Source organism: Jaculus jaculus, chromosome 5 (assembly GCF_020740685.1).
Source record: "Jaculus jaculus isolate mJacJac1 chromosome 5, mJacJac1.mat.Y.cur, whole genome shotgun sequence".
Lineage (NCBI taxonomy): Eukaryota > Metazoa > Chordata > Mammalia > Rodentia > Dipodidae > Jaculus > Jaculus jaculus.
Genome location: NC_059106.1, coordinates 175,718,108 through 175,739,388, shown reverse-complemented (window position 1 = coordinate 175,739,388; position 21,281 = coordinate 175,718,108). Strand labels below are relative to the sequence as shown.

Below are 21,281 nucleotides of genomic sequence, written 5' to 3'. Positions count from 1 at the left end.
CATGAAAACAAATGATTATAAATGTTGGCGGGGATGTGCAAAAAGAGGAACCCTAATGCAATCTGGTCCAGCCATTGTAGAAATCAGGGTGGAGGTTCCTAAAACAGCTAAAGATTGGTCTACCATATGACCCAGCTATAGCACTCCTAGGCATATATCCCAAGGACTCATCTCATTTCCTTAGAAGTATGTGCTCAGCCATGTTTATTGCTGCTTAATTTATAATAGCTGGGAAATGGAACCAGCCTAGATGTCCCTCAATTGATGAGTGGATAATGAAGATATGGCACATTTATACAACGGAGTTCTTCTCAGCACTAAAGAAAAATGAAGTTATGAAATTTGCAGAAAAATGGATGGATCTGGAAAGGATTATACTAAGTGGGATAACCCAGGTCCAGAAAGCCAAGTGCCACATGTTCTCTCTCATATGTGGATCCTAGCTACAGATTATTTTGGGCTTCTGCATGAGAAGGAAAAAACTCAGTAGCAGAGGCCAGTAAATTAAAAAGGAAATATAAAGGGAGGAGAAAAAAGGGAGGAGGGTACTTAATAGGTTGGTATTGTATATATGTAAGTAGAATGATTGAGATGGTGAGGGGATATGATGGAGAATGGAATTTCAAAGTGGAAAGTGGGGGGGGGGAGGAAGGGTACTACCATGGGATATTTTTTATAATCATGGAAAATGTTAACAAAAATTGAGAAAAAAAAAAGAATCCCATCAGCTCCTGGAAACTGAATAACATACTTTTAAACAATAAATGGATAGTGGATGAAATAAAAAATGAAATTGTGAAATTTCTGGAAATGAATGACAATGAGAACACATCATACCAAAACTTATGGGACACAATGGAGGCAGTCCTCAGGGGCAAATTAATAGCACTAAATGCCTTCATAACAAAGATAGAGAGATCCTAAATCAATAACCTAACCATTCACCTAAAGGCACTGGAAAAGCAAGAAGAATCCAACCAAAAAAGCTCCAGACAGAAAGAAATAATTAAGATCAGAGCAGAAATTAATGAATTGGAAACTAAGAAAATTGATGAAACAAAGAGCTGGTTTTTTGAAAAAATAAACAAGATTGACAAACTCCTAGCCAGTTTGATCAGGCAAAAAAAAAAAAAAAAAAGAGAGAGAGAGAGAGAGAGATTTCAAATTAACAAAATTAGAAATGAAAAAGGAGAGATCACAACAGACTAAGTGAAATTGGAAGAATTATCAGGACTTATTTCAAAAACCTGTACTCTACAAAACTGGATAATATGGAGAAAATGGATGAATTCCTGGACACATACCATCTACCAAAGCTAAACTCAGAGCAGATTAATCTCCTAAACAAACCTATCACACACATTGACATTGAAAAGGTAATCAAAAACTACCCAAAAAGAAGATTCCAGGACTAGATGGCTTCTCAGCTGAATTCTAGCAAACCTTCATGGATGAACTGAAACCACTCTTTCTCAAACTGTGCCACACAATCAGAGAACAGAGAAAGCTTCCCAACTCCTCCTATGAAGCTAGCATCACCATAATAACAAAGCCAGGCAGAGATGCCACAATAATAGAAAACTACAGGCCTATTTCTCTGATGAACTTAGATACAAAGATCCTGAACAAAATCCTCACAAACTGAATCCAACAACACATCAAAAGCAGTATCTACGTTGATCAAGTAGGCTTCATCCCAGGAACACAGGGGTGGATCAACATACAGAAATGTAATACACCACATAAATAAGCTGAAACACAAAAACCACATGATCATTTTGATAGATGCAGAAAAGGCCTTTGACAAAATACAATATCACTTCATGATCAAACACTGGAGAGAATTGTCATGGTCTGTTTATATCTCAACATAATAAAGGCTATATATAAAGCTCCTAAAGCTCAAATAATACCCAATGGAGAGAGACTGAAGGAATTCCCACTGAGATCAGGAACAAGACAGAGGTGTTCACTCTCACCTCTGCTCTTCAATATAGTACTGGAAGTCCTATCTCAAGCAATAAGATATGAGAAACAAAAGGGTTACAAATTGGAAATGAAGAAGTTAAGTTAGCTCTATTTGCAGATGACATTATTCTATATGTAACAGACCCAAGAGCCTCCATCTCAAAACTCTTAAAGGTGATTAACTCCTTCAGCAAATAGCAGGATACAAAATCAATGCACAAAAATCAGTAGCCTTTCTATATGCAAATGACAAAGATACAGAGAAAGAAATAAGTAACATTGTCCCATTTTCAATAGCAACAAAAAATAAAATACCCTACAATAACATTAACCAAGGAAGTGAAAGATCTATACAATGAAAACATAAAAACACTCAAAAAAGAAATTGAGGAGGACATAAGAAAATTAAAAAATCTCCCATGCTCCTGGATAGGCAGAATTAACATTGTGAAAATGGCAATCCTATCAAAGGCAATCTACAGATTTAATGCAACAACAATCAAAATCCCAACATGGTTCTTCACAGAGATAGAAAAAAAAATCTCAAAATTCATATGGAAAGGCAGAAGTCTTCAGATATCCAAGCATATCCTCAGCAAAAGAAACACCTCTGGAGGCATCACCTCCATACCTGATCTAAAGCTATATTACAAAGCCATAGTAATAAAAACATCATGGTACTGGCATAAAAACAGGAGTATAGACCAATGGAACAGAATCAAGGACTCAGACTTTGGGTCAAGTAACTACAGCTACTTGATATTTGACAAAGGCCCTAACAATATAGGCTGAAAAAAAAGACAGCATCTTCAACAAATGGTGCTGGACAAACTTGATAACTATATGCAGGAAACTGAAAATCCACACATCTTGCCATGCACAACAATCAAGTCCAGATAGATCAAAGGCATCAATATAAGACCAGAAACTTGGTTACTACTGGAAGAAAAAAATAGAGGAACTTTCCATGCTATAGGAATAGGAAAAGACTTCCAGAACAAAACCCCAATAGCACAAGATCTTAAACACTCACTCAACCAATGGGATCACATGAAGATGAAAAGTTTCTTCATAGACAAACATACAATAAGCAGAGCCAATAGCTTACCCACAGAATAGGAGAAAATATTTGCTGAATATCCAACTGACAGAGGCCTAATTTCTAGAATCTACAAAGAACTCAAAAACCTAAACAATAAAATGTCAAACAACCAACCACAAAATAGAGCAAAGAACTGGACAGGCAGTTCTCAGAGGAAGAAATACAAATGGCAAGCATACACTTAAAATGTTCATCATCCCTAATGTGAAATGCAAATTAAAACAACTATGAGATTCTACCTTACCCCAGTAAGGATAGCAAACATTAAAAAAATCAAATGAAAATAAATGCTGGCAAGGATGTGGAGAAACAGGAACCCTCATCCACTGTTGGTGGGAATGTACAACCACTTTGGAAAGCAATATGGAGACCCCTACAAATGTTGACTATAGAGCTACCAACAGACCAAGTTATTCCCTTACTGGGCATGTATCCTAAAAGCTCCACACCTCAGTTCAGAGAAATTTGCTCCGCCATGTTTATAGCTGCTCAATTCGTAATAGCTAAGAGCTGGAATCAACCCAGATGTCCATCATTAGACAAATGGATAACTAAGACATAGTATATCTATATGATGGAATTCTACACAGCAGTAAGGAAAAACAACACAATGAAATTTGAAGAAAAATGGTCAAACCTAGAACAGATGATTCTCAGTGAACTCAACCAATCACAGAAAGATAATTGCTCCATTGTCTTACTCATCTACAGCTCCTAATCTGAGTCTACCACAGATGCTGACATAGCTAACAAGCATCTCAAGGACTGAACAATAGGGTGGGTGGGGAGGGAGGGGAAAGTAAGGGTGGGGATAGGGGACACAAAACTGGACCCAAACAGCAATGGTACCATAAAATTCTACATTCTGAAAGACAGATTAAATGGTTGAACTTTCACCAGGCCCTTAGAGGAAACACCTGAATCACAAGGCCCTGTAGAGGGTACAATGAAGACTGACCTTAATCTTCTCCTGTTTCTGTTTCTCTGTTTCTCTCTTTTTCCCCTCTATCTCTTTTCTTCCTTCTCTTCTTGGGCACTGACCTGTAACTCCTAGTACCAGCATGTAGCTATCACCCACAATGAGCTCTTGATTTTAGAGACCTACAAGGTTTTCCAAAAGAAGACAGATTTCTGTCAGAGTACTTGATGACCCACCAACCATTAGTGGTATGACCGTACTGCTGAAGACACCATATACTGTTGGCACGTAACATGGTGTGACATGGCTGGAAGCTGGAAGAGTCAGTCCCCAGACAGTTAGCTCATCTAGTGCCAGAAAGTGTTACATGAGTGACTGGGAGAGAATGACCAATATCAGTCCAAGCAACTCATGATCTAAGCTACTCAGCAGCAAACAACCTGATGTGATGTTCACACAAGTGCAATAGTGGCACACAGCCATAGTGGGAAACCACCTGCTCTTGATTTGGCTAACTGATCTTCTCAGTGGAAAGGAACCCATAATTGGAACTGGAAACAAGTCAGAATCATATCCAAAAATGAGCCCGCTCTCAATTATCAAGCTCCAACCAATCATGGGCTACAAGAGGGCCTACACCTATTAAATTCTTTCTAAAAACAATGGTTATCCCATTTATCTGGTGGTAACTTTACTCTCTTTGGGGAATTTGCTTCTCTTTTTCAGATAGATGCTGATCCTAAGGAGACAACCACCTCAAAAGGTCACCAACTCTTTTTGGGGAAATAAGCAAGAGTGCTGCTCTCTTAGTGAACCTGATACCAGCACAAGGGTAAAGGAGATAGACACAGACAACAATCAACTCCTACCAAACCAGATATCCAGAGACAAAGAGGCTCCCAAGACCTCATCACTGAAGCAGACCTAAAATGAATCCAACATGGCTCAGGGAAATTTGTGGAAGAGGGGGCGGAACGAATGTCAGAGCCACACATTGGGTCATGAAACACAGAGACATTGCCTCCTACCCATAACTGATGGCTAACCCCACAATGCACAGCCCATATTCCCCAATGAGGAGGGTCCCTGTGGAGGGTGGTTGAGAGGAAGGAGGCTAACAATGGTACTAACTTGACTATATACACTGAGTACAAAACTAATAAACAACAACAACAAAAAAAAAACAATTAAAGAAAAGTTACAGAAAAAAAGAAAGGGTGAGTACAGTATGAGACTGGCATTGCTGAAGCCCAGGTGGGGTTTACTTGGTTACTCCAAGGGCTCCAGGAGACAACAGGAAGGTACACCTGTGCCAGTACCATTGTGTACTTAGTAGAAGGCTCACATTAAGTGAGGCCCACAGCCCCTGTGGATTTCTTCTCCAGAGGGAACAAATGAGCCTAGACTGGACAGACACTTCCATGTTGGGCCTGGCCTGTGTTATTCACACTGCATGGGGTTCTGCTGGGCAGACTCTAGAGGAAGTACTGGGTGGAGGTTCCTCCACACAGAGCCACCACCACCTCCTCCCAAAAAGCTACCTAGAGATGAAGTCCTCTGAGCAATCCTACTGCCTGAGGCTTGAGGTTAGGGCACAACTCAGTTTTTAGGTCAGGCCTCAGAAGAGGATCTCAAGTACTTACTTCATCAAAGTCAGCCACACCCTCACAATTCTCTAGGATCCGGGAGTAGAAGGATTGCCCTGTGTGGAGGAGAGAGGAGAGAGTCAGATTTATCTAGACAATGAGCTGGGGTTATACTTCATTCAACCTGAGAGTCCTCTTAATAGCATTTCACTTACAAACGCTTGTCATGAGCTGTGGAAACCCAGCTGTGCAGTTCCTCCCAGGACAAGGGGAGCCCCATATAACCTCTTATGTGACTCTATCAGCAGCCCTTGATTGGTAGGTCACAGGCCATTAGTTCCGCTTTTCTGATTGGATATTCAACCCTAGAAAGACCAAGGAGGTCAGAGTGAAGAAAAAGTGGATCCTGGGGCTCTTTTGTTATCTCACGGCTTCTCTAGGGTCTTAATTGGTCTCTTTTTGAAGCTCCTAGTTCTACTGATGCCTAGCAGAAGTCTGGTCCAGAGCTCTTGTCTGCTAGTAGGGGGTGAGTGTCTGTGGAAGCTACCCTTCTTATGTGACTATGTCTGAAGCCACCCAAGGATCCCCCGTATAAATAAAACCTGGGACAAGTGAGTAGGGTCTAACTTTCTCTTTTTCTTTTGTTTTCATTTTGGTTTTAGAGGTAGGGTCTCACTTTAGCCCAGGCTGACTTAGAACTCACTATGTAGTCTCAGGAGGGGCCTTGAACTCACAGAGATCCTCCTACCTTTGCCTCCCCAGTGCTGGGATAAAAGGTGTGCACCACTGTGCCTGGCAAAATAAAATAGTTTTTGCTTTTTTTTTTGAGGTAGGGTCTCACTCTAGTCCAGGCTGACTTCCTACTTCTACCTCCTGAGTTCTGGGATTAAAGGTGTGTGCCACCATGCCCCCAACTTACTCTAAGAGATGCCCCACAGTTGTTCCAGGAGATTTTTGCTTTGGTTATAGACATTTTGGATGCCCTGTTACAGTCCCAGTGATTCTCACTGCACAGCCTCTCTGGGTGTCTTGCCTCATTGTAGCTACTTACAATATCCCTATTCTGCTCTTCAAAGAGCTTAGCCTATCTCTATTTATTATCAGCTAGGGAGGGCAGGCCCAGGATGCCTGTATAGGCTGATATGACTATGCAGAAAGTATGCAGTTAGCCAGCAGAGCACTGAGCATGTGAGATCCCTCCATTTTTGTTGATATAAGCTGCATCCCTCTCACTCTTATCTGGGCAGTCTGTGTACTGCTCCCCCTTATGTGCAGTATAAATTCTAATAAAGTTTCTTTCAAGTGGCATTATGTTACCTATTAATTATTTTTATCTTGAGTAGATTAATTTGAGATGGTTGCATTGAGAGCTGGTAATATTGGCCTGGAGAGATGGGTCAGTGGATAAAGTACTTGTTATGCAAGCATGAATACCTGAATTTGGATCCCCAGAACCCACAAAAAGCTGGACATGGCAGTGTGAGAATCTGTAATCCCAGAGTACCTAAGGTGATATGAATTGGTGAAGAATCCCAGAGGCTTGCCAGCTAGCCTGGCAAACACAGTGGTGAACAATGAAAGACCTTGCCTCAAAGCAAAGACACCAAAGATTGTCCTTTGACTTACATCCTATGCAGATAGACACACACACATGTGTTTGTGTGTACATGCGTGTGTGTGTGCACACGCACGTGCGTGCATGTACATGCATGCATGCATCAAAAAAGAAAAGAACTGGTAACACTGAAGATTGCTGGTACTGCAAGTGACCATAAGTCAGGGCTGGTCACACTGAAGGTGGGTGGCAGTTAGAGAACTCCAGAAGTAGTTGAGATCAACAGAAAGCTCCTGGGAGCTACTGGTTCTGGTTGCTAGGAAAGCAACAGAGAAAGCTGCTAATACCAGGAGCTGAGAGCTGCTGCTAGTGAAGGCCCTATTCTTCATGATTATTTTAATCTCATTTGAGAAAAAAAAACAAAACCCTCAGGTCATGATTCTCCGGACCTGTTATGGGCTACCCTCCCCCACTTCCATTCTATTGTCCCTTCCCATTTCTGTGCACATTTACAGAGAGGACAATCTCAGGTGGTTTCTCTCTCACCCGCTCCCTTCCTTTCTTTGATGGTACAAGTAGTAGAGAGTGTGGGATGGACCAGCATGGCTCAAATCTACCATTTGTCCTGACAGCCAAACTCCATTGATGAGGTATGTTGGGTGGATAGATTGAAGCAGCCTTCTTCTCTGGTGTAACCAGCCTTAACTGGGAAACCCAAAGTGGCTAGAAGAACCAAATCAGGAGTGTGTGGAGGGCTGAGGTAGCCAAGGTTGGAGATACCAGAAAGCTCCATCCACTTTGTGAAACATTCATTAGAATTGTGATGCATTGGACAATGTCTTGGGGATTCAGGATAGAAGAGTGGACAAAACCACAGAGGATACACTCTCAAAGGAGCACAAAGGGAAATCCAGAAAACTAGAGAAGGTCCCAGATCAATATCATTACAAAACAAGCATCAAGATACAAGTTTGTACAAGATACATAAATGGTACAGAGAAGGAAGGCTACGTACAATTTTATTAGGGATGAATAGTGAGACGATGTTATAAGCAGTATGTTTTGAATTTTTACCTTATGTTGTGCATGAATTCTCTTTTGAAGTTGTTTCTGTTTGTTTATTTGTATATTGATTTATTTGACAGAGAAAGAGGGAAAGAGAGAGAGAGAGGGAGAGAGAGGATAGGCGCACCAAGGCCTCCAGCCACTGCAAACAAACTCCAGATGTGTGTGCCCCCTAGCACATCTGGCTAATGTGGGGCCTGAGGAATCGAACCTGAGTCCTTTGGTTTTGTAGGCAAATGCCTAACCACTAAGCAATCCCTCTAGCCCTATTTAGTTCGTTAGTTTTTTGGGTTTTTTTTTTGTTGTTGCTATTTGCTTTTTGCTTTGCCGTTTGAGAGTGAGTTTCTCTATATTATCCAACCTAGCATTGAACTCTTGAGTTGCCTGTGTTAATCTTCCAGGTACTGTTACTACAGGCTTGTGCCATCTACCTGGCTTTATAATTTAGTGTGTGTGCTAGTAGTAGTAGTAGTATGGTTCTGGTGATCAAACCCAGGGCCTTGCATGCACTAGAATAAATGCTCTACCTCTAAACTCTATCCCTAGCCCTGTACATCATGTTTTTTAAAAGATCACACTTTAATCTTATAGTTTTAAAATAATTTTTATTTATTTATTAGAGAGAGAGAATGGACACACCAGGGCCTCTAGCCACTGTAAACAAACTCTAGACACATGTGCCACCATGTGCATCTGGCTTATATGGGTTCTGGGCAATCAAACCTGGGTTTTTAGGCTTTGCAGGTCAGCACTTTAACCAGTAAGCCATCTCTCTAGCCTATTTTTTTTTAAGTACTCACCAACTTAAACAAATGGCCCATCTCACAGAAGGGCTCTTTCTAGTTGAAGCCAGTCCCATCTGAGAGACAAGTGTGGGTTGTCACTTGTGGGCAGGACTGGGGACCAAGGTGAGGACTTGGTACAAAGGAAGCCTTCTTTGCCCTTTTCCTATAGAAGACCTGGAGACTGACTAGTGCTTGGCCAAGGAGGGGTTGGGATTGAGTCTATCTGGCCCTTCTCATGACAGGGATGAAGCAGGTGAGGACAGGTGCACAATTGTAGTTCTTCCCATCAGGAACTGACTACATTCCCCTTGCTCAGATGCTTCATCTGATTTATTTGCTTATTTGTTTGTTTGTTTGGGTGTTCAAGAAAGTCTCATTCTGTAGCCTGGGCTGGCCTGGAATTTTACTATGTAGGCCAGGCTAGTCTCAACTCATGGCAATTCCCCTGACTCAACCTCTTGAGTGCTAGGATTATAGTCATCATGAGCCACTACACATGACTGCCTCATTTATTTACTAAGAAATCACCAAGGCCTGCATGGCTTTCATGAATCAGTAGCTTATATAGTGCTGGTTCCCGACCAGGAAGCCAGGAAGTTAATGTTGGCTCTACAGAAACAGAGGCAGCTGAGATATCTGAGGAAGTGTGTGTGTGTGTGTGTGTGTGTGTGTGTATCTGGGATAGGGGTATGGGGGGAAGGATTGCACACAAGATAATGAAGAGGATACTATAAAACAGAAGCCATATACACATAAAATAGGCATGAAGAAAATAGAAAAGAAAGAATCTTTAGCACCAGTCAGGGACAAAACATAATAGAAAAGGAAAATCTGAACCATGCACTCCAAGACAACCAGTAGAGAAGAAAAGAGCATGAGAGATAGCACCTGAGATTTGTGGTTCTATTATTTGTTCCTGCAGGCAAAATGCATGATAAAACAAAATCAGGTAAGCATAGTTGTGCACTGGGTTTGTTTCTCCTTAGAACCTGCTCTAAATAATCCAAGGCCTTTTGATCCTGGAAAGTTTTAATGAGGCTCGGATATTGCTATAGTCAAAGGTCTCCAGGAACTGGGAGCCCAGCCAGAGCAAAGTAGGAGGATGGAACCCTCCTCAAATGTACATGAAGCACCAAGATTCAAACTCTCTACTGCTTATGTATTTCCCAAAGCTCTGTGTGAGAGGATGTAAACTACAGTAAAATTAGTTGTTGCAGAATTTACACATTAGAGCTCTGTTTGCAACTGTACTAAAACCTCATTGACTTAGGCTCTGGGGACACAGTTGTGGTGAATAGTCTCAAACAGGAGGAACTGAAGTTTGCTTCTCTCTAGTCTCTCTTTCCATATGTAGGTAATATATTTCATAAAAAATATTAATAAAGATTTGCCAAAACAAAGCTAAGGAACCCCACTATCCATTCCAAGTTATCAATAGGGATTTTGAACCCTATCTTGTTTCAAGTTAATTTCCACTTAACATCTATTCCATCCAATACTAGTTATTGATATTTAAACTTCATTTTAAATGGCCTCAGACAAAACCATCAAAAATCCCAATATCCGGGCTGGAAAGATGGCTTAGCGGTTAAGCACTTGCCTGTGAAGCCTAAGGACCCCGGTTCCAGGCTCTGTTCCCCAGGTCCCACATTAGCCAGATGCACAAGGGGGCACACGCATCTGGAGTTCGTTGGCAGAGGCTGGCCGCCCTGGCGTGCCCATTCTCTCTCTATTCCTCTATCTGTCTTTCTCTCTGTGTCTGTCGCTCTCAAATAAATAAATAAATAAATTTAAAAAAAAATCCCAATATCCAATCACTTTTCTTGCCATCTAATCACCTTTCTTGCCACAGGAAAGATTGAGAATATGCCTTCAAAGAAAATAACCTCTTCCTTGTATAGAAAAGGACCAGAGGAGGAGGAAGTTATATGGAAAATTGAACAGTGTTCTTCTTCACTATAATAGTTGAATACTTATTTGGTTCAAAATAAACTCCTCCCTGAGCTATGGGCTATATGTTGCAGATCTGTGCTCCAAATATAGTAATGTAATGCTTTCAGATATAACCATTCTCACTCAGAGGGCACCTTCATTTCCACATGCAACAAGGTGGTATTCCTCTCCTGATCTTTGTGAGCCTCCCATTTGGCCCTGGTGGAAGGGAGTTAAACAAAGATAATTGGGATCTCAATGCCGCCTTTAAGAGCTTATTATAGTTCACAGAAGAATATGTAAACTATGGAGAAGGCTTTTATACAAAGAAGAATTAGGCTGTTGGTATGTGAAAAGTATGAGGTGAGAAGGCAGAAAGAGAAGAAATAATTCTACCTAGCAAGGTAAGGCAAGCATTGTCTTTGCATGAACACAGGCACCAGAAGGATAATGGACCCTGGAACTGCAGAGGAAGTAGGCAAGGATACAGGAGAACTTAAGAAGGAGCAGAAATGTTTGAAAGTATGGAGCCTAACTAGGGGCCTAACAGAGCTATGTTCATTGAGACCTGATGGTGACAATAAAAATTAAAGGTTTGCAATTAGTGAGTAGCCATCAAAGGAAGATCTAAGGGAGCTTGGGTGCTCAGGATCTAGGATGTGGTGATGGCAGAAAAGGTGCAAGGACAAATTATAGCCACATCCTGGTTTTATCAGGATCCAGCCCTCTGGCCACTGTCCTGGTAGCACCTGCTGTTACTATTGCTAGTACTAGCTGAGAAATAGAGCATAGCACACATTACCACGCAAGCCTGTCAGCATTCTTTTCTTGTCTTACTTAATCAGCCAAGCCTTGCTGTGTACATTTCCAAGGACGGGACAGGCAGAGCTCCCAAGGCCCCTCCATCCCTTCCCATGATGTTATGCTCTCCTCTATTCCTCCATAGCCACTCCCTAAGCAGGACCTGCTGTGTACTCATTCTCCTTACTTCAGATCAGCCTGCTCCTGTTGGAGGAGCCCATGAGGACCAGGAAGAAGGGCATAGGGCTGTGTGCAAGAGAAAGAGCTCGGACCCATCAGATGTGGACCTGGTGCTGCTTCTGTCCAGTGTTGTCGTATGAAATCTGGGAATAATCATGCTGGAACAGCTTATATCTTGGGACAACAGTCAGTAAGAAGCTGCTTTTGTTGTTTTGAGTGAGTCATGGTCTTAGTCTAGCCCAATCTGGCCTTGAATTCATGGCAATTCTCCTACTTCAGCCTCCTAAGTGCTAGGAGTATAGACATGAGACCCTCATATCCAGCTTTAAGAGATTGCTTTTGAGCAAGCCTGGGTGGAGCACTAAGTCCCTGTAAGCACAGGGGATGCTGTCTGGACATTATGGCTCTTGGGCCACCTACTACTTGCTAGCCATGTGCTTCTAACAAAGTTCTTGAGCTTATTTTTGCCTTAGTTTCCTCATCCACAAAATGGGGAAAATGACAGCACTTAGATGGTACTTGTACATAGTTTATGACTCAGCAGGAAATAGCTCTCATTCTATGGAAGAGTCCTGCCTTTCCTTTCCTTTAAGTTATGTGCTAAATATAAAAATAGGCTTCTCTACTATGAATCACATTTATACTGTAATTTTAGTAGCATATAATTAGAAACTATTTTTTTCTCATCTTCTGTAATATTTTTCAAGTTTTAGCTATTTTGGTGTGGTTGTATATTATTTTTAATCAGGTAAAATTTACATAGATTCACAGATCTTAAGTACATATATATTTTTAATATTTTATTTTTAGTTATTTATTTGAGAGATACAGAAATAGGCAGGTAGAGTGAGAGAGAATGGGCACACCAGGGCCTCCAGCCACTGCAAACAACCTCCAGATGCATGCACCCCCTTAGGCATCTGACTTATGTTGGTCCTGGGGAGTTGAACCGGGGTCCTTTGGCTTTGTAGGCAAGTGCCTTAACCACTAAGCCATCTTCCCAGCCCCTGAAGATTTTTTCTTTTTAATTAAATTAAATTAATTTATTTATTTGAGAGTAATAGGGAGAGAGAGAGAGGGAGAGAGAGAGAGAGAAAAAATGGGTACACCAGGGCCTCCAGCTACTGCAAAGAACTCCAGATGCATGCACCACCTTGTGCATCTGACTTACATAGGTCCTGGGGGATGGAGCCTCAAACCGGGGTCCTTAGGCTTCACAGGCAAGCACTTAACCACTAAGCCATCTCTCCAGCCCCTTTAAGGATATATTTTAATGAGTTTCAATAAATGTACATACTTGTGTAACTGCCACATAGTTAATATATAGAACATTTGCAGTTCTTCAAAATATTTCCAAGGGCCTCTTTCCAATTAACTTTGGCCACTTTCAGTAGGTAACCATCTGTTCCAATCACTATTAACAAAGATTAATTTTGCTCATCTTAAACTTCATATTAATGGCAGCATAACAGAATGTATGTGTGTGTGTGTGTGTGTGTGTGTGTGTGTGTGTGTGTGTAGAGGGGGGTTCCTTTGGTGAATATAATGTCTTCTTGATTCATTCATATTGTTGAATCAATCAGTACAGCTATCCTTCATTATTTGAGGGCCTTCTGGAGCCAATTTCCCATGGACACCCAGATCTGTGGATGCTAAGCCATGTATCCAGTCCCAAATAATGACAATTTTAAAAAGTTTATACATGCTCAGCACTGATGCAGTTTTTTTTTCTGAATATTTTATATAGAAGTCATTGACATGAGGGAAATTCATTCATCTTTACTGTTGAGTAATATTCTAGTATATGAATATACCAAAACTTACTGGTCCATTCTCTTGCTGCTAGTCTCTTAGATTCCTTCTGATATTGGCTATTATGAACAAAGCTACTGTAAATGTTTATTTGAAAAAATTTGTGGACATGTAATTTAATTTATCTTGGGGAAATGGTAAAAAGAATTACTGGGTCATAGGCTAGGCATATATATTACTTTGTCAGAAATTGCCAAATAGTTTTCCAAAGGGATTGCAATGCTCTGCAGTACTATCTGCAATGTGAAACAATTCAGCTGTTTCACATCCCATAAACATTTGATTATTGTTAGATTTTACAGTTTTGGACATTTTAGTGCTTGTGAGATAATGCCTCACTGTGATTTTGATTTTTATATCTTTAATGATCGGTCATGCTGATCACATTTTCATTTGTTTACTCATCTTATTCTGTGAAATATCTGTTCAAGGTTTTTGCCTATTTAAAAAATTTGATAATTTGCCTTTTTATTATTGACTTGTAAAGATTCTTTATACATTCTGGCTATAATTCCTTTGTGATATAAATGAGAATATTTTCATCCTGTGTGTGTCTTTCTTTCTCAAACTCTTTTTTTAAAGTTTTATTTATTTTTTCCAGTTTTGACATTTTCATATATGTATGTAATATATTGTCATCTTATTCCTCCTAATTACCTTCTTTTATCCACACGCCCTCCTATTAACACCATTCTTCCCCACTAATCCCCACCTTACCTTCATGTCTTTTTGTTTTGTTTTGTTTTTGTGTTTTGTTTTGTTTTTCGAGGTAGGGTCTCACTCTGGTCCAGGCTGACCTGGACTTAACTATTTAGTCTCAGGGTGGCCTCAAATTCACGGTGATCCTCCTACCTCTGCCTCCCGAGCACTGGGATTAAAGGTGTACACCACTACGACTGGCTACCTTCATGTCTTTTTAATTTTTTTTTAACTTATTTGCAGGCAGAGAGACATGAGAGAGAGAGAGAGAGAGAGAGAGAGAGAGAGAGAAACACTCTGCAGGGCATCTAGCCACTGCAAATGAACTCCAGACACATGCCTCACCATGTGCATCTGGCTTATGAGTGTACTAAATAATAAAACCTTGGTCCTTATGCTTCACAGGCAAACACCTTAACCACTCGACTATCTCTCCAGTCCCACATGCATTTTTTTTAACCCATGAATTAAATTAGGGTTATTTACATGGAAGGGGAAGCTTACCAGTGGCTACACCACTGATGAACCTGCCTACCCTTTACAATCAATCATTAACTGCCATTAGCTACTCTGGGAGATCTGGATTCTCATATATCCTTCCTTCATTAATGATGAAGTATTTATAGGCGCAGTCTTATGCCAGAAACCATGTAGCTGTGAGTTCATGGTCATGTTGCATCCTGAGGACAGTGTTTCACAGCCCTTCTCCTCATCCTCCTGCTCTTAAATTATTTCTGCCTCCTTTTTCACAAGGTTCCTAGAGCCTTGAAAGAGTGGTTTCTATGTCCTATTTGAAGATGAACATACAGTAGTCACTTATTCTCAATAATTTCCCCAGATATGCATCTCTGCATTAACTACTGCCCATTGTAGAAAAAATTTCTGTGAGGCCATAATCAATGCTAATCCATGGGAACAAATATAGATATTCATAATTGCTTTCTTATATTCTTTTCTGGGGAGGGGCAGTTTTGAGGTAGGGTCTTGCTCTAGCCCAAACTGACCTGGAATTCACTATGTAGTTTCAAACTTACAGTGATCTTCTTACCTCAGTCTCCCAAGTGCTGGGATTATAGGAGGCATGTACTACCACACCACACAAGAAAGACAGACACAGAGAATGGGTGCATTAGGGCCTCTAACCTCTGCAAACAAACTCCAGATACATGCACCACTTTGTGCATCTGGCTTTATGTGAACATTGGGGAATAAAACTCCAGTCGTTAGGGTTTGCAGGCAAGTGCCTTAACCAGTGAGCCATCTCTTCAACTCATATTATTAAATGTATTTTCTGATGCATAGGCATTTTTTTAGGAAATCGAATCCATCAATTTTTAGTGGTTCATTTCTTACATTTAGGGGTTTTTATGATTTCTTTAAGAAATCTTAGCCAAATCTAAGAGTATAAAAAGGCATTCTAAAATGTTCTTCTGGAAGCATAGTTTTTAACATTTTGCCTTAATAATCCATTTTGAATTTATCTTTGTGGGCAATATGAGGAAGGAATTTGAAGTTAATTTTCCCCCCATATAGATATCTAGTTCTCTTAGATATCTAATACTTTGACTTAAAATTAATTGACTGTATATACATGGTGATACTTCTGGACATTATTTTGTTCCATTGCTTTATACATTTATTCTTTGGCTAGTGCTACACTGACTTGATTCCTATAGCTTTACATGATATAATAAAATAGTATGATTCTCCAACTTTTCTCTCTATTTTCCAGGTTAATTTGGCTAACTTAGATCCTTTGCAAGTCCATATAAATTTTGAAATACTTTTTATTTTTAATATCTACAAAATATCCTAGTACAGTTTTATTGGTATTATGTTCACTATGTAGCAATTTGTGGCAAATTTGAACCTTTATAATTATGAACCTTCCAGTCCAAAAACTAATATGCTTTCTATATATTTGGGTTTGTCAAGATATTTTGTTTTATTTTTAGTCCATGGATCTTACATTCTATGGCAAAACTTGGTTCAAATATTTTATGTTCTCATGCTATTGTATGTAATTCCTTTTTAATATATATATATATATATATATATATATAATTTTTTTTTTGGTTTTTCGAGGTAGGGTCTCACTCTGGCTCAGGCTGACCTGAACTTAACTCTGTAGTCTCAGGGTGGCCTTGAACTCTTGGAGATCCTCCTACCTCTGCCTCCCAAGTGCTGGGATTAAAGGCGTGCGCCACCACGCCCGGCTTAATTCCTTTTTAATTTCACTATTCCAGTTGGTTTGTTTCTATAGTAATTTGTTTTTGTATATAAATCATATATCCTGGAAACTTGCTAACTTTGCTCATTAACTGTAGTAGTTTTTCTATATAATCCTTAGAATTTTCTACATAGTCAGATTTCTATACAATCAAAAAATTTGTCCATGGAAAAAAGATGGTTTTAATTCTTCCTTCCCAATCTGTATGATTTTTATTTCTTGATGAATGGATGATGGATGATGAACAGGACTAGTAAAACAACTTTGCTGGGCTGGAGAGATGGCTTAGCGGCTAAGTGCTTGCCTGTGAAGCCTAAGGACCCCAGTTCAAGGCTCGATTCCCCAGGACCCACGTTAGCCAGATGCATGAAGGGGCGCACACTTAACTTAGTTAAGTTAGCATATGCCAATGAAACTTTCTCCATGGCAAAGAAGTCTATTATTATCACGATAATTGTTATCATAAATTATATTCCCTCCACCTCGAGTTTTTGTTTGTTTGGTTGTTTTTGAAGACAAGGTCATGTAATATAAGCCTAGAAAGTCACCATGTAGGAAGTCACTATGTAGCCCAGGATGTCCTTTAGCTCCTAAAACTACTGCCTCAGTCTCCTGAATGTTGAGATCACATGCATGCATATCCACAACCCATAATATATTGTATTTTTATTATCATTTGTGTCTGTGTGTGTGTGTGTGTGTTGCTAGAAATCAAACCCAGGTCCTCAAACAGGCTAAGCACTACTGAGTTATACCCACAACACAGAAATGCTTCATTATTTCTCTTTTCTAGTCTTTGTTGAACATAAACTATTAGAAAGGGTAGTATTTAATTTCCAGATGTTCAGTGCTTTAAAAGTGCTTTGCTATTGAGTTTGAATAGATTTCCATTGTGGTCAGAGAACACTCTACAGATGTCAGTTTCTTTGAAATGTAGTGTAACTTCTTGGGTCCCCCAGCAAATATCTTATCCTGATGAATGTGCCATGGATATTTAAGACAAAGGTACATTCTTCAGTTTTAAGTCATGTCCCAAAAAGCCCTGCTAGGATGAAGGTGATTGATTGGCTTATCAGATGGTCCATCTTCCTAATGTCTCTCATGTCTGGGATGTGATTTTTCTCTGATAATAGACCATTTTTTTTCCACATAAAGAGTAAATTTTCAATTGTTTGTTGACAGCTAATGACAACTGACAGCAAAATACAATGAAGTTCAATTCAAAATGAGTTGGCAAAAACCCCCATAGCTATTTTTGTTTGTATTGCTTTTTTGAGGTAGGGTCCCACTCTAGCCCAGACTGACCTGGATTTTGCCATGTAATATTAGGGTGGCCTCAAACTCATGGTGACCCTCCTACCTATGCCTCCAGAGTGCTGGGATTAAAGGCATGTGAGTAAAGGTGTCTGTCACCATGCCCAGCTCCTACAGCTTTTGTTTCTTTTTTCTTTTTTTTTTAGAGAGAGAGAGAGAGAGATTGGCATGCCAGCACCTTCAGCAACTGCATTCAAACTCCAGAGGCATACACCATCTTGTGTGCATGTGTGACCTTGTGCACTTGCATCACCTTGTATGTTTGGTTTATGTGGAATCTGGAGAGTAGAACATGGGTCCTTAGGCTTTGCAGGCAAGCTCCTTAACCACTAGGCCTTCTTTCCAGCCCTCCTACAGCTATATTTTAAGTTCCTTAAATAGTGTACTCTCAGCCTGGCGTAGTGGCACACGCCTTGAATCCCAGCATTCGGGAGGCAGAGGTAGGAGGATCGCCATGAGTTCAAGGCCACCCTGAGACTATATAGTGAATTCCAGGTCAGCTGGGCTAGAGCGAGACCCTACCTCAAAAAAAAAAAAAAAAAGTGTACTCTCTAAAAATCAATGCCATCTCACACAGCTTGGTTCAGAAGACTCCCTGGGCTTTGGGCAGGAGAAGGTTACCTCCAGCTCTTAGCTAAACAGAGGCCACCATTAACTCTTCACTTCCCACTAATCTTATTCAAGTATCATTTTTTACCTGCACCCATTTACTTCCCCTCCTCAGATGCTAACACACCAAGTGCACCCAGAAGAGAATTAGGCTTGGGGCAGGGTGAGGATGATAAGTCCCTTCTCTCTGACTCAGCTTAAACCCTTTCTTCTACCAGATGCTGACTCTGACTTTTCCATGTACTCAATTGATAGTTCTGGCTCCTCGTTTTTTAGACCACAGTATGAAGGCAGAGAGGGAAGATGTTGTTGCCTTGGAACTTAGGACAGAACCAGCCTCACATTCAGTAGATACTGGGTCTTGGGCTCCCCTAATATGGTGACAAATGGAGGTGCTCGTGATCACAAATAACCCCTACCCCTGCTCTCAGGAGATGAGGGCTGGGGGGAGGATATAAGACCATAGCCTGATAGGAATATTACCAACACTTGACAGGTTCATGCAATAAAATCCATAATATTTTTTTAAAAAATAATATAAAAGCCAAAGGATGAGGAGGAGTGTTTTGGAACTTGGTCTTCTGGATATGAAATGGTTATTGCATTCATAACCTCATAGTAGCTATCATTATCTCCACAAAATCTTCACAACACTGGGCTCATCAATATTTCATTATGGATGATGGAGGAGGGAAGGAATTAAAAAAGACATCAAAATAGAAAAGGGACTTATTGGAAAGAAGATGTTCAATAGAAAGAGGAAGGGGAGAGGGCAACAAAAGGTAATGGCAGGAGATTAGTTAAATTACATTATGCTGATTATGAAAATTATCAATAAAAATCAATTTATGTTAAGGCAAAAAAATTGTTGACTCAGGAATGGAAATGGGTGAAGAGAGGTAGCTTTTGTGTTACTGGTAAAGATGGATAAGATAACTAAGCCTTCTCCATGCTGGGAGATCATTTGCAAATCTGCTCTCTCTGTGCATTAACTACATCTATTTTTCTTTTTTTGCTAAGGGCTTTTGTAACAGAAGACAATTTTACAATTATTTCCATGGCATGAAAACACCTCTTTTATCATAGCAGGAAGGTCTAGGGAATATTCTAGATGCTCTTGGTTGGGTCTACCTTTAGCTTTAGCTTGCTCTGGGTGGGAGGAGGAGAAATGCCCACACCTTCTGGGCTTTAATAGGAAAGTTTCCACTAGGGCTGGAGAGGGGCCTGTGGGTGTAGGAAGAATGCAGTATGCTGAAGGTGAATTCCTTATTGTCAACATCAAAAACACGAGCTATGTCTCTACCAGTCATAGGCTGTTGAGGTTGTCCTGACCTTATTTATCTAAAGCTTTCAATGGAAGCAACTTTGCCCAGTTCTTTAAGAGAAAGAGGTGCTAGGATGGACCAGAATCCACAGGGAAGCCAAGATGTCTAAGAAAATCCTAGAGATTGAGGTGCTGGAGACTCTGCCTCCCTTACTGAGAGTGGCAGAGGTGTTTCCAGATGTACGTCTTATTTATCAAGAGGGACAGCTCCCTCGTTTTCCTAGGGTAAATAAATTTGATTTGGAGTCTAAAATGGTCTCTACAACAATGGTAGAATAATATTGTTTCAGCCAGACCTGATCCCTTCCAGGTAGTTGCCACTTATAGTCTCCCCACCCCCACCAGACACCTCCTGTAGCCTCTGTTCCAGCCGCAGCCATGGTTCTAACTAGGAGTCTCTCCTGTGGGTTATGATCCTGTCAGCCCCTCACCGAGAATGTTTTTGCCTTCTTCATCAACCCTTCCCATCTCTCCTGCACCTCCTCATGTGCAAGCAGAAGTGCCATTCAAGACCTAGATTAAAACCTGTTTCTATCCAGCCTTGCCTCTCCTTACAGGAAGCCCTCCCTGACCTCTATAGCTCTGAGTAAGCAATTATGCTTTAAGCATTGTTGCCCTCTACCCCGTTTCCAGCATAGCCACTGGCTCCTAAGTATCCTGTACTATGTTTTTATTATGATCATATGTCTCTTCTCTCCTCTTGAGTTGTGAGACCCTACGTAGCTCTGTCATCCTTCTGTGCCTTGTAGAGTCCCTCACTGAAGGGGAGTCCATGGTCAGCCTTCCCTGCTTCCTTCCTGAGGACTGGAGGTAGACTTCTCCTCTGCTCCAACATTTTCTGGAGCATGAGATCAGTAACCCCTGGGTCCTGGAAAGTTCTCCTGAGTTGGAAAAGCTAAGGTAGGATTCTTGGTTCTTGGCTTCTCAGGCCTTTTCTAATTCCTTAATCTCTCACAGATAGAAAGTTCTGGTGGAGTTCACAATTGGGAAACTAAGCCACAGATTGGCAGAGCCATGTAGAAGAATTTAAGCACATTAAACAGTGAAAAGAAGGGTGTATACACTGTGGTACATGCTTATAATTTCAGCACTTAGGAAGAGGAGGCAAGAGAATCAGGAGTTCAAGATCATCCTCAGCTACATAGTGAGTTTGAGACCTTCCTGGGCCTCACAAGACACTCTCTCAGGAACAAGCAACAAACAAGCCAGTGAAGACCTCAGGGACAGAGGTCATTTCTTATTCATCTTGGTGATGAGCTAGTACTTAGCATGGAGCTTAGCTAAAATCTGTTGTGTCTGGAGAGTGCTTAGAAAATGGTGAGTTCACAGAAGTGTGGCCTGTTCCTACAGAACAACAAACCATGGCAGAGCTACAGAAGGAGGGCTCCCCAGAGGAAGTG

At 40.7% G+C, this 21,281-nt stretch overlaps 1 protein-coding gene across 1 annotated transcript in view; it reads right to left on the bottom strand.

The window, feature by feature from the left end:
- Nucleotides 1-21,281, bottom strand: part of Otof (otoferlin) — a 111,040-nt gene that overhangs the window by 86,232 nt on the left and 3,527 nt on the right. Inside the window, exon 2 of the mRNA XM_045148768.1 lies at nt 5,633-5,691. Coding sequence (XP_045004703.1) covers nt 5,633-5,691 — 59 coding nt within the window. The remainder of the gene's footprint in view (nt 1-5,632; nt 5,692-21,281) is intronic.